The 13,374-nt window shown below is 34.7% G+C and overlaps 1 protein-coding gene across 7 annotated transcripts in view; it reads left to right on the top strand.

The window, feature by feature from the left end:
• Positions 1–13,374, top strand: part of VPS13C (vacuolar protein sorting 13 homolog C) — a 106,619-nt gene that overhangs the window by 78,065 nt on the left and 15,180 nt on the right. For 6 of the 7 annotated variants that reach the window (XM_075045478.1, XM_075045475.1, XM_075045476.1 and 3 more), the window contains 15 exons: positions 577–710; positions 1,100–1,226; positions 2,668–2,903; positions 3,238–3,388; positions 4,439–4,579; positions 5,644–5,725; positions 5,828–5,897; positions 6,751–6,862; positions 7,815–7,928; positions 9,482–9,618; positions 9,867–9,948; positions 10,397–10,510; positions 10,763–10,838; positions 11,465–11,628; positions 12,915–12,960. In XM_075045478.1, coding sequence (XP_074901579.1) covers positions 577–710; positions 1,100–1,226; positions 2,668–2,903; positions 3,238–3,388; positions 4,439–4,579; positions 5,644–5,725; positions 5,828–5,897; positions 6,751–6,862; positions 7,815–7,928; positions 9,482–9,618; positions 9,867–9,948; positions 10,397–10,510; positions 10,763–10,838; positions 11,465–11,628; positions 12,915–12,960 — 1,786 coding nt within the window. Of the gene's footprint in view, positions 1–576; positions 711–1,099; positions 1,227–2,667; positions 2,915–3,237; positions 3,389–4,438; positions 4,580–5,643; positions 5,726–5,827; positions 5,898–6,750; positions 6,863–7,814; positions 7,929–9,481; positions 9,619–9,866; positions 9,949–10,396; positions 10,511–10,762; positions 10,839–11,464; positions 11,629–12,914; positions 12,961–13,374 lie in introns of those variants that run through there. The other variant, XM_075045482.1, reaches the window with a different exon arrangement.

Here is a 13,374-nt window from a genome sequence, read left to right as displayed (position 1 = left end):
TGCTGTATATACCTCAGAAATATCTTGCAAATACACTGGAAGAAAGCAGCATCTTGAAAGCCCTTAGAAGAAAGACTTATAATGACTTGTTCAGAGGTTCAATCAACAGAACTTTTCTGCTCAGTGATGAGTTCGTTAATACACTATTGCTATATTTGTCATACTTTCAATAACTTTACTGTGTTTGTCTAGAGTAGCCTTTCAGATTTTTAAGGAATGCGCAGGAAATGTCAGTTTTTAAATGTAACTTTAAGTTTTGTAGAAGAAAGTGAAGGGAATGCTTGCCTATACTTTTTACTGAACTTAGCCAAATGAAGTAATTCTTAAAAATGTTATACTTTGAATATAACTTTTTAATTAAGTTAAATCAACAGATAGTTTGTGGATGCTACTGATGTCTGTCTTAAGCCAGTGACCAATGTGTTTGAGCTTACCGTTACTAGATAATGTAGAATACATTTCCTTTTTTCATTTCTAAGAGGCCGGTGAATGACTGATCTAAAAATAACAATTTAATCTGTTCTAACTTGAATTTATGCATAGAACAAATACTGAACTTTCTAACTTCCTCTCCAGAATGGGGGCCTACTGGTAGATGTGAATGTTTCTGAGCATTCTACTCTTATAAGCTTCTCAGATTACCATGAGGGAGCTGCTCCGGCTCTTATTGTTAACCATACTTCGTGGGACTCTCTCAGATATAAACAGAGGTATGTGAAAGAAACAATTTGCCATTAGTTGTTTAACCAGGGGATATCCTTTGTGGAGATAGTAGTTCTCTTTTTACCATTATGGTACCTTGAAAAATACAAAAAACCTACTTCTTTATCGCGTTTTTTTAATGAAGTATTTTTTCTACTTTTAAGCAGTTGTCATAGTCTGAGAAAGTGGAGAGAAAAAAGTGGGAGTATAGATCTTAGTTCACCAAAAGCCTAGCTACAGCTGGACTTGTTTGGAATGGATAGTCTAGGCCCTTAACCCCTCACCCCAGGAGGCTGGAGGGGTGGAGTCTATAGCACCATCATCTGCTTGCACTACTTCAATCAGTGGTCTTAACCAGTGAATGCTGTCACTTTACTCCTTTTCTTATAACCTGCAGTGGATTACAAGAGGAAATGGAGTTGAAACCAAAGCAAGTATGCCTGTTTGCATGGACAGATCCAACTAAAACAAGAAAATTGACTTGGGGCTACTCCCAGAATTTTGGTGAACATGACCTACTTAAGGTAAATTTCAGAAAGGAAGAAGTAAATGCTGAACCAATCTAGGACTATAACAAGATTAAAATTCTCTGAGAGAAAGCTTCTTCAGTAACTTGCGTCTGTCTTGTCCTGTAAGAGACTTTTGAGCCTACTCTCAAGTAGCAAGATTTTAGATGTTCAGATTGATACAAATAGAGGATTGGACAGAAAATCCAGCCTGCATTTTCTGCATGGTTTTCTTGGATATGAAAGAAGAACGATCAAGTGTATGAGCTGTGGACATATCTAAATAGTACAGAGAATGAATAATTCACCAATTGTCCAGCAGTGCTGCATTTGGCTTAAGTATCTCCTTAAAGATGGAGAAAACCCCTGACTGCTGTGACTCTTGCTTCCTATGGGAAATGCTTGCATAGAGCAGAAAATTCTGAGTTGCTCACTAAGAGCTATTTTGGTGTTTGTAACTCACGGAATATTAAAAGAGGAAAATGTGTGAAGTGGGGGCAAAATAACAATGATCAAGATGGAAAATGAATGGGGGAAAGAGGGAAACTATAACTGGAAGCAGAGATAAATCTAGGATAAGACTGGGCAAGTATTTTGTTAAAGAATGGGGAAGCAAGTGTTGATGGAGGAAGATTTTTCTCACTTAACTGGAATGTAGGCTAAATAAAGTCCTATGTGTCTGTCTCTAAATAGCAGACCTCTTGTACCTTTTACTAAACTGTGAATTCTTCAGAGGTGGCTTGTTTTTTCTGTTGACTAGGCACAGAGTTAAGATGAGAAAACTGAAGATATTAGTAGCTAAAAGTAGGGACAGGGAAGCAAGTTTGTGTTTCAGTTATATGGGGAATGGATGTAGTTTCTCACAGCTGAACTGTGAGTTAACCATTTACAGTGTGCTTCACTGTATAAGCACTTTCTTGGGTCAAATTTTTTACATTTAAAAATGTTTTAAGTTTGAAACTGATTTTCATAGTATATAATTATGGTTATATTCATGATTATTTTCGGCTTTTGAGAAAAGGGCTTTAACTATCTTGATTTTACCTCATAAATAAACAAATAAGGAATATCGGCATTTGAAGAACATTGTCTGGTTTTACTGTTTCGTGGTGTATGACTTAATGCCTTCTTCCCCCATCACCTACAATTCTAAGTCTTTTCTTTTGCTGTGAAGGCCTTTGTTTTCTAATAATTTCCAATATTTTTCTCATCCACAAATATTGCCGGAATGCCTACTTTTCTAAAGGCAAAAAAAAAAAAAATCCAGCCCCTAACTTCTTTCCAGTGTTGGGATACAAGATGCCACCGAATCAGTATGATGCAGTAAACTCAACAAACAAGAAGAATACTGAGTTCTGGTTTGGGTGTGTGCCAGTAAACTTGCTTGCTTGTAAACATACAGCTACATCATGGATTTACTCTTGTAATTACTTATTTACTTTCCCCCCCCCCATTACAGGATGATTGTGGCCAATTCCCTTACAATGCAAATACTCAAATACACTGGGTGTCTTTCCTGGATGGACGCCAACGAGTGCTACTTTTCACAGATGATGTTGCATTAGTTTCTAAAGCACGACAAGCAGAGGAGCTGGAGCAACCTGATCAAGAAATAAACTTGTCAATCCATAGTCTTGGACTTTCTCTTGTTAACAATGAAAATAAAAAAGAAATCTCTTACATAGGAATTACTAGGTATTGCACATGTAAGCTTAAATATTCCTTTGAATTATCAAAATTTGACAGCGTATTATAATTTTAGCAATATAGTTGATTTGAAGGGGACATCTTTGGAATGAAATTAATATAAGTGAAACCTTTTTAAGTAAAATTAAATTCTGCCTTTATTCCTAATGTGCAATTTGAATAAATAAGATTTAACTGCCTGCTTGCTTAGCTTCTATTAAAAAAAAAAGTAAACAATAGGGGTTTTTGAGCCTGAAAAATTAGGATTTTTTTTTACATGTTTTGTATGCATAAGAAAGGTTTAAGTACTATTAAATTGTTAACCTTGTTATTTGTCTTGCAGTTCTGGTGTTGTTTGGGAATTAAAACCGAGGCAAAAGTGGAAACCATTTAATCAAAAGCAAATAAACCTGTTGGAACAAGCTTATCAAAAGTATCTTTGTAAGAGTGCTTTCCAAGCTCCAGGTTGGCATAAACTAGACAGCAATATTGAGGTATGTTTAGAGGCATCAGTGTTTAAGCGGTGCAACAGTTAAGACGGACTTCTGTTTTGCTAAGTAAGGATAGATGCTGTATTAAGAGAAACACAAATAAAAAGCAAGTTTTTTTTTAATAGTTTCACATTTTATACCGTAGGGTATTTTTGTATTGAGGTAATACTGAGGCAGTATTGAAGTATTCCCCAGACTTGTATTATGAAGTACAAATCTCAAAGATTTTTGCTTTTGTGAGGTAGAAAAGATTGCTTGGTATCTGCATGTTAGCTATGAACCCATATTTTCATTGACGTAGCTTAAATTCTTTGTGGAAATCTTGGGGTTAGCTTCTTAATAAGCTGCAGTTCCCATGACTTGATATGATAAAGGATCCTATAGTGTTCAAAGGCTCTTGAAATAAATTAGTTTATTTACCTGAGCTTTTTCAGACATTAATTATACATAGCCATTTCATCACATTAAACTTATGCATGGAATAGAGGTAAGTAAAATACAGGCATTTTGTAGTACCATAATCAGGCTTGTTTTCTATATCATCCTTTCATTTGGAAAACACATATACCCTCAGTTGTATGAATGCTTAGGTTTTATACATTGCAGTAGTGCATTTAAAGTACATGGTATCAAAAACTTGTAAGTCATTACATTTGACTTGGAATAAAGGAGAGCTTTTCCATTTTGCTTCTCATAAGTTTAATGTTTCAGGATCAGGGTAAAAGCATCAGCTGGGAAAGTAGGCAGCTGCATGCAAATTATCTTTAATTATGCCAGTGTAATATATAACTTATGAAGAAATAGTTACTAAGGTGACACAGAGGTTCCCGCTTGGGGCAACTAAAGTTGCAATGTAATGTGCTTATCAGACTAACTGGTGGTTTTTGTTACTTTCCATGCAGATAATTGGAATAATTGAGTAATTCAGTAGCCATGTGATCATGAAATAAGGAAAAATGCAGGTTTTATTTGCTGGTCTGTTTACTAGTAACATAACATTTTATTATTTCCCTAATTAAACTATATGTTAGCTCTGCTTTCTTCTATTTCCAGGTGAATTTTAGTAAGGTTCCAATGGAAATGCGTCTCCCAGTCAGATGCAGCATCCGACGCAACTTCCTTTCAGGAATTCAGGTTGAATTCAAACAGTCACCTCACCAAAGAAGCTTACGGGCTCAATTATATTGGCTGCAGGTACCATCTCTCATCATGTTCTGTAAACTAAACAGACATTTTAATGCTTTTATTTTATTAATTTATATGAAGAAGTATCTCCAAATCTTACATATGTGGTGCTCTGTTCACTATGTCAGAGTAGCAGAAGTGCTATGAATGCTCCATTGAAGGAAAAGTACTGCAGAACTGCCATCCCAGGATTTTGCAAGTAGTATAGTAAAAAATCCACAGAATTATGGGTTAAAGTAAAACAGGGTGCTATGATGGAAAGCTTATTTCTAAAGAGAGGTGTTTTGGTGTTTTAAAACAAACAAAACCCTCAACCTTTTTCAAAATTTGTTTACCATAGTTTGTATACAGTCATGTAACATTATTCTAGAGAGTGTATCTAGACGTTTAGAGATCTTTAGTACAAAAACTGCCTGTCTAATGGAAAGTAGATAATAGACAAATCCTCAAAAACAGTATGCAATAGTATACCTGCATGTAAGCTTAACAGTGAATTAATGTGCAACACTTGCACCTGATTAGCATACTCCAGTCAGTACTAATAATGTTGCTAAATTAACCAGTAGAATGCTTGAGCAGGTACTAGTGAGATAGAGGAAAATAATGGTGAGAAATCATCGTCACTGTCATCTTCATTTGCTATACTTCAGAGTCCCCCAGAGGGGAGGGCATTCGTTGAGGACCCTGATGCTTTTCCTGACCAGCTGGTGGGGAAGAGTTTCCTCTTTCCTTTTATCTCTCGCATTTTGTTTTTATTTTTGCCTGAAGGTAGTTTTCACTATTACAGTCAATGTATGCATTCAGCTGCAGACCCTATAAATGAATCTTTGTGAGTGTGAACCTGTGTAAGCATCCCTTGTGCAACCACCTGACCTTTTATAACTAAATAGGTAACATTCCAAAATACCAAATACCAGAGTAATCCTCTTCCTCTTCTCTCCTTTCCCCAAAATAAGAATTATGTTCTTCTTGAACGCAGTCTATAAACAAGTTTCTCAAGCCTTCTAAATAGGAAATAGTCTTTGACTATTGTGTCTTAAGAATATTCCTGTAATTATGCAATAATTTTTTAGGTTGATAATCAATTACCAGGATCGATGTTTCCTGTTGTGTTTCACCCTGTAGCCCCTCCCAAGTCAATTTCTTTGGATTCAGGTGAGAGAAACCTTTTAGTAATATCAGATTTATTCAGCCCTGAAAGTAGTAACTTGGCAATTTATTTTTTACATATACTTAGATTGTTTTTTTTCTCTTTAGAACCAAAACCCTTCATTGACATCAGCGTCATCACTAGATTCAATGAATACAGCAAAGTACTGCAATTCAAGTGAGTTTAATGGTGTGTTGTAATACAATTTTAGAGATTTAACACATTTTAGAAGTGAACCTTGTTTTAAAGTTCATGTTTTCTTACCCAAACAACTCTTGACTTTGGGTTGAGTTTTTAAACATCTCCAGTGGAAAAACATCATTCTTAAAAGAAAATTACTTATAGAAAGTAAGGACTGACTATGTGAACGGACTGTTATTCAAACTCTTTACTAATCAGAATTATTTCCCTTTTGTACTACAACATCAGAGTTGTATGTCTGCCTGTTTGCTGTGCAGTGCTGGGTTTATTTGGTGCTCTAAGAACAAACAGTTCATACAGTATCTAATGTAGCCCAATGCAGTGTGTTCTATTGTGAAATGTATGTTCTTTAGTTGATATGTCTGTGTCTTGAGTTTTTATACTAAAAATGAGACAAAGCCTGACGGTTTCTCATGCAAATATGTGTAGCCAACTAGTGTGGATAAAATATTTGAGGATGGTGAATTATAATTAAATAAATATTCAGTAATATGACTTTTGGAGAGAGGCAGTTGGATAAAAGGAAGAAATATGTTGTTTAGGTGATGTTATCTATGGAGCACATGGAATCATAGTGTAAGAATATAAGAAATATTTGATGGTTAATATTTTTAGGTAAATTTTGGAAGTGTTAAGATATGAATAATCTACAGTAATGTAATGTGTAGCTTTGTGGGGCTGGTAGGCCCTTCTAACTGTAAATAGACAGTTGATATTGTACATTGTAATATGAAACATTGCCTAACAAAACTTGAGTTACATAGGGTAAGCAAGTGATATTTAAGTTTAACTTCTACAAGTATACACTGTTTGTTTTTTCCTATTTTAGATACTTCATGGTTCTTATCCAGGAAATGGCACTGAAAATTGATCAAGGATTTTTAGGAGCACTTGGTGAACTTTTCACTCCATCTACAGACCCAGAAGCTGAAAGACAAAGGGTAACATAGCAGAGAAATTGATTTTTGCCAGAACAGGGCCTTTATGGTAACAGTGTTGTGATTTTCTGAAAATTTCAGTTTAAATAAGTGAATATTGAATTTGACAACAGTGAATAAAGGGATATGGTAACATAATTTTCAGTGAGGCACTGGTATTTCTGTTAAGCATTGGCTGTGAGCATTACTAATTGACAAGTTTGAGTAACTGATACTTGGGTATGTGTGTTTTCTGCTCATTTAATATTTTATTAATTGATGACACAATTGTTTCAACTGTGGCTACAAAGTGTTAAGGGTGGTAGATGAAATAAGGTTAGGGTTTATAGAATGGACTTCTAATTGTCAGTCTGTAGTGTCTTTTGTCTTTAGAGAGCAGAAGGAACAGATTTTCCTGGCTCTAAATTAAGTCTTACATAGGTGGATAATATTCAGAAAGATCACAGTTGGTTCTAGTGTGCATAGGAGAGTCATTCTTGCCAGTTTCTTTTTCTGAGAAATGGTATATTCAGATGTACTGTATAAAAATTCTAATTTTGTGAGGAAATACAAAAATGCAAAGAACCTCAGGAAGTTATTTTACTAAAATTTCTAAATTAATTTACATGTGATACCTTAAGCGATTGAGGAATTTAAGGGAATATCAAGTGATATAGCATAAAATGGAAAAGTCAGGCAGAAATTGTTGTGTGGGGTTTTTTGTTTGTTTGTTTTACCCTGGATTAAAGAAATGTATTAGTACAGTTATAATCTGGTACACAAAAGTAATTAGTCTATTTCCAGTTTTGGAGGTGTTGGCTGTTTAACTAGTTAGCTAACTGTTTTATTACATTTGACTATGATTATTTCTGCTGATTATTTATATTGTTTACATATATTTATGTATGATAATATTATATTACATGTATGTTGATGAGATAAACTTCTGTTCTTTCTTTTTTTATAATAAAACCAGTCTAAATTAATTAAGCAAGATGTCGATGCACTTAACACTGAGCTAATGGAGTCTTCCCTAACAGACCTGTCAATGCTCAGCTTCTTTGAGCATTTTCACATTTCTCCAATTAAGGTATGTAATAGGGATACTTTTGGTTAATAAAACACTTGATATCAATGATCTCTTAATTCCTTATAGTAAATACATCCTCAGATCAACCTTCTGGGTAATTGCTTCGTGCTGTCTTCCTAATGGTGTTTTTTTTACGTTCTCTAGAACTTAATACTTTGTTGGAAAACTTTGCTAGTTGCTGATGAGTACAAACAGACCCTTAACCATTGCTAAGTGGGAAGAGTCAATGGGTATAATAACGAGGAAAGCTAAATAAAATGCTGGCCTGAAGGTATCCAAGTAATGTATGATAAATTATAATAAAAAACACTTTCATGGGCTTGTTTTCATGTCTCTCTTGAACCAGTTAGATTTTTCTGGAGCAAAGGAAGAAAGATGGTCAGTAATTATATGTTATTCTGAAACAGCAGAATGTTCCCCTAAGGCTATCAGGTTGAATAAGAAATTAGAGGACAAAAATTACTTACTTTCCTTTCATTTTCACTGAATGTATAAAAGACAGACAAAAACCCCAACACAGATGAGTAAGTTCTGGCATTTTTTCCAGCTTTTTACTTATTTCACTAGATATCTGTTAGGGTACACTTAGATTCTCAGATTTTTTTTCTGATATGGTTATGCTTATACACTAATAAGAATGTGAAGCCAGGGAAAACACTAGAGGAACAAGACACTGTTGTGATATTTTAACATAATCCTCTAGCTAGTCTGGTTCAAGTTGTTAAGAAACATTTATAATTTTAAGTCTCTCTTGCATCTTTATTTGAAACGTCTAGACATGCTGCCTGGTAAGTGTAGGAAGGGGCTTCTTTTTCTCTCCAGTTTTTTTTCACCTTATTTCAGTGACTTATCTCAATATTCTAAACCACTGGATAGTGGAAAGACCATGGAAATGGATGCGTGGCCTTTAAAAAAAAAAAAAAAGTTGGGAATCTTGAAAAAGTCAAATCATACAGGTTAACTGCTATGCCCTCTTGTAAGTGAGTAGAAGGGAGCAATATTGCTTATGGTGATGAACAAGGGAAAAGAAAAATAATTTTCCATTGCCTTCTCCACCCTTAAGAAAAGTGTATGGATTTCTTTTAAAATAAGTGTCTTATCAACACTAAAAAATCCTATTTTACAGTGTTAAAGGCAGTTCTCTGAAGTTCATGAATTTTCCCAAAAGAGTTGACTAGTTGCAAAAATACATACAAGCTAGTTAAGTAAATCAGAGTTTAAAATTTAACCTGTACTGGGAATTAAGCTCCACCTATTTAACATGTTATATCTCTCATTGCTTATACAGGAGTTTACACATGTAAAGATAACAAAAGTTAAAATTCTAGGGCAATTTGGCACTTCTCTGTATGGAAATATAAATAAATATATATGTTATCAAAGTAATACCATTGTGAGTTCAAGCACATTTGAAATTGTACATTTCCTCAAAGTGAGTAAAAATACAATTACCACTGTTTCACCACTGGTTTGTTTACATGTCCACCATACAACCTGTCTGGTGTGTGTCTTTTGTCTTGATTTGTCTTGCTCTACTAATTCTGTCTTGACAGTTGCATTTGAGTCTGTCTCTGGCTTCTGGTGAAGAAGCATCAGATAAGGGGGAAGAAATGATAGCCATCCATTCTCTGAATTTGCTACTGAAAAGTATTGGAGCTACTCTAACAGATGTGGATGATCTTATTTTCAAGTAAGCTAATAAATGTATTTTTTTGCATTTTGAATAAAGCTACTATACATTTAATAATTGGTTCCATTTTTAAACTTTGCTGACTCTAGTATACATGTGTACAGCCTTTGGGGAAAGGGAGCAATGGAGAGAAGATGGGATTTAGGCTCCTTTTTAAGAGAATAGGGCTTCAGTATTATCTGAAGGAAAAAGAGAACTATTTAGGAGGAAAGGTATGTATAACTAATGTGTGATTACTTGTCTTTCAGACTTGCTTTCTTTGAAATTAAGTATCAGTTCTACAAGAGAGATCAACTGATGAAGAGAGTTGTTAGACATTATAGTGAACAAGTAAGCTTATTTAGTCAAGCCTTTGTGTAAAGTTTTAAGTATCTTACAGAATGCAGAAAATAGGAAAGAAAAGGTGAATGCATCTAAAAAGCTACTGTTTTTTTATTTCATGGTACTGCATTACGAATCTGGTGGCACATTATGAAAATGTAAATACAAAAGTGTCCTGAAAATGTGTTTTAAGAGTTTTAAGTGATTGCTTCTGTTCTTATTCATATTTTTCTTCACCAAACTATTCTTCCAGTTATCCGTACATATGCTTCATCTTTTGCCTAAGCCTGTCTTCATTCTAGTAGGAATACTTAGCTGGGTACTTTTAACGCATTACTTAAGTAGTAAATTACAAAATTTACCAGCCTTGGGTTCTAACATGGAACTATGTGTAACAGCAGCAGCTAGTGACACTGCTTTTATTTTTGTTTTGTTTTGGTTTTCCCTCATTATTTAGCTCCTGAAACAGATGTATGTTCTTGTACTTGGGTTAGATGTTCTTGGAAATCCATTCGGCTTAATCAGAGGCTTGTCTGAGGGAGTTGAAGCTTTCTTCTATGAGCCGTTCCAGGTATGACTTTCTGATTCTTCAACCATGTATGAGTAGCAGGCTGATTGAATATACTAGTAGGGTTGCAGTTTTGTTGTCACTGTACTCTACACCCTGAACAGTTAAGGAAGTGGTAATTTTTAATGTTAACTTTGAAGAAATAACATATTCAAATGGCCTTCCTTTCATCAGTGTAAAGGAATCGCTAGGTTTTTTTGAAACAGGTGCATAAATGTATAGTTTTCTGCTATTCAAAATAAGCTTCATTTTTAGGGTGCTGTTCAAGGACCTGAAGAATTTGCTGAAGGCTTTGTAATTGGCGTTAAAAGCCTTCTTGGACACACAGTCGGTATGTATCATAATGTCACTGTTTTAATGAATTAGGTTAACTCATGGATTGCGTTTAGATTCTTCTTATTTTGAAGGGGAAAGATATTTTTGAAGTATCTACATAGTAGTTTTTTCATGAGTATTTATCAGATACTATTGCCAGTATTTGTGGTACAGATCATTCATACCTAACTCAAGACCATCTAAATGTCTGTTTTGTAGACTGAGTGAGCAAACTGAGAAACGTTGCACGTATAACTGAATTTGTACCATGCCATGGATGAATAAAGAAAATAATTCTAATGGTCCTAAAATGTCTGGAGAAGCCTGAGAAGTGTTCTTAGGACCAGCTACTGTTACAGTTACCTTAGATTTTTATTTAGCTATGTGTTACAGTAATTGGAGAAAATACGATTCCATCCAATATGCCATGTAACATGTACTGAAGTGATTTAAGAGTTAACCTTTTCAGGCCAGATTCCAGAGTCTTCTCATGGACAACATGTGGTAGTCACTCTGTGTAAATTTGTAATATCCAAACTGAACATGAAGGGAAATTGCTATGAACTTTGTGGCTTCTTGTATGTTGTCTGCTGTTAAACTGTGAAAGGACGGTAACTTTTGCTTTATGCCCTGTTCCATCAGGTGGTGCAGCAGGGGTGGTGTCTAGGATCACTGGTTCGGTTGGAAAAGGCTTGGCTGCTATTACTATGGATAAAGAATTTCAGCAAAAACGGAGAGAGGAGATGGGTCGGCAGCCAAAAGACTTTGGTGACAGCCTGGCCAAAGGAGGAAAAGGCTTGTTACAGGTATGAATTTGAAGTTGGAGGGTATGACGTGCCTAGTCTTAATCCATGCTTGAAAATTATATGCAAGCAAGTTTGATGTCGTCTTTATCAGTTCATGAACTAAACAGAAGAGACAAACAGGCAGTCGGTTTATAGGAGACTCAGTATAGTATATCAGCTTTAGTGTTTGAGGTTGTGGTTTTGGCCATCTTGAGGAATTGAAGGTAAGGTCTTGGAAAGGTAAAGTGTAGGAATTAACACCAATTTCTCCTGTGAATTATATAAATAAACATAGTTGCTCATGTTCAACAAATGTGTTATCTAATTAAAGTAACTGGGCCCTTATTTTACCTTGCAGTCAGTTCTGCCATTAAAGTCAGTTGGCTGTGAATTATGAGCTCTGGGCATGTGCTGCATAGTAGAAATGGCTTTCTATGTGCTGAGGTCTTCTAAAAACTGCTAGATTTTCTTGACTTAGAAGGGTGTGAACATAAAGCAAGTAGAATATGTATACAAGTAAGTACATTAGATTGGAGATATTATTCTGAAATAGGAGCTGTGCAACGCCCATATTATTTTTATAATAAAAAGTTGGGAACCTTTTCTGGTTGCTGAAGGATCACGTCTATTTCTAGTTAAAGCGCTAAGTATGAGACAAACCTCATGTAAACAATTACTGAGAGATCTGTATTACCTGAATGCAAATTAAGTCTTCTAATAAATTCTATCACTTTCCATTCAAAATAAAAACAGTCAACATATTTCTAAGACATTGTAAGTAGTAAACATTGTAGAGTTGTTTCTGATACTGTTTGCTGAAAATTTGGAAGTTACTTCAGTGGATTTTTATTCTTCTGCCTTCATGTCATTAAACTATTTGACCTTTAAAGTTTTCCAGAGAATTATTTGATGTTAATTTATCTTCAATATTTGGTATCACTTACTCATGACTGGGAATTCTGGCAGCTTCCTGTTAGGCATGAAAGTGAAATAGTGACTTCCTTAATTATTGCAAGCCTGATTACTGTAGAAAAGATTTTTTTAGTCTTTCTTGCCATCATAAATGTTTCTTCAGCCGTTTTAGGTTTTCCCCCCTCTCTGCTTTCCCTCAGTTATAATTTTCTTGAAAACTTAAAGTAAAAACAAACAAACAAACCATGAAATCAAAAAAAAGCAGCCAAACAGAGTTTCTGATATAGAACTTCATTATAAAGTTTTAAAATGAAGGATGAGACACAACTGGTTGCCCAGTTAGACTATAGCATTCCTGTTTCTAAGTAGGACCTTAATTACCTTCTTCTTTTTAGGGTGTTGTTGGAGGTGTGACAGGCATAATCACTAAACCTGTAGAAGGTAAGCACTAAGGTTGCATTGCACTGCACTGCTTAAATGGTTTCCCAATACTTTACAACTTATTTTGTAATTTTAAGAAATATCAATCTAAGTGTGGTGATGCTAAGGGTAGCAAGATTATTTTTATATTTCTAATTCAAATGTGACCTTATACGATGATTTACTCAAATATATTTATAGCTGTTATTGGCTTACCACCTTTTCAGCCTTTGTATGAATTGAGGAATGGTTGTCTTTGTGACATATTTTGTTAGGCCTGCTGGAGTACCCAATTTATTGTTTAAAGCCAGAATAAAGTTACTAAAAATAATAAATTAAAAAGCACTGATTGAAAAAGCTTTTTTGAGACTGCTAAGGTTGGAGAAATCTTAAAAAGTAAATTTGGTTTTATGCCTGAGATAAATATTTGTTTTT

Source organism: Buteo buteo, chromosome 13, assembly GCF_964188355.1.
Source record: "Buteo buteo chromosome 13, bButBut1.hap1.1, whole genome shotgun sequence".
In the NCBI taxonomy this organism is placed as follows: domain Eukaryota; kingdom Metazoa; phylum Chordata; class Aves; order Accipitriformes; family Accipitridae; genus Buteo; species Buteo buteo.
The sequence above is the reverse complement of the archived record's forward strand: the minus strand, read 5'-3'. Positions and strand labels throughout refer to the sequence as shown.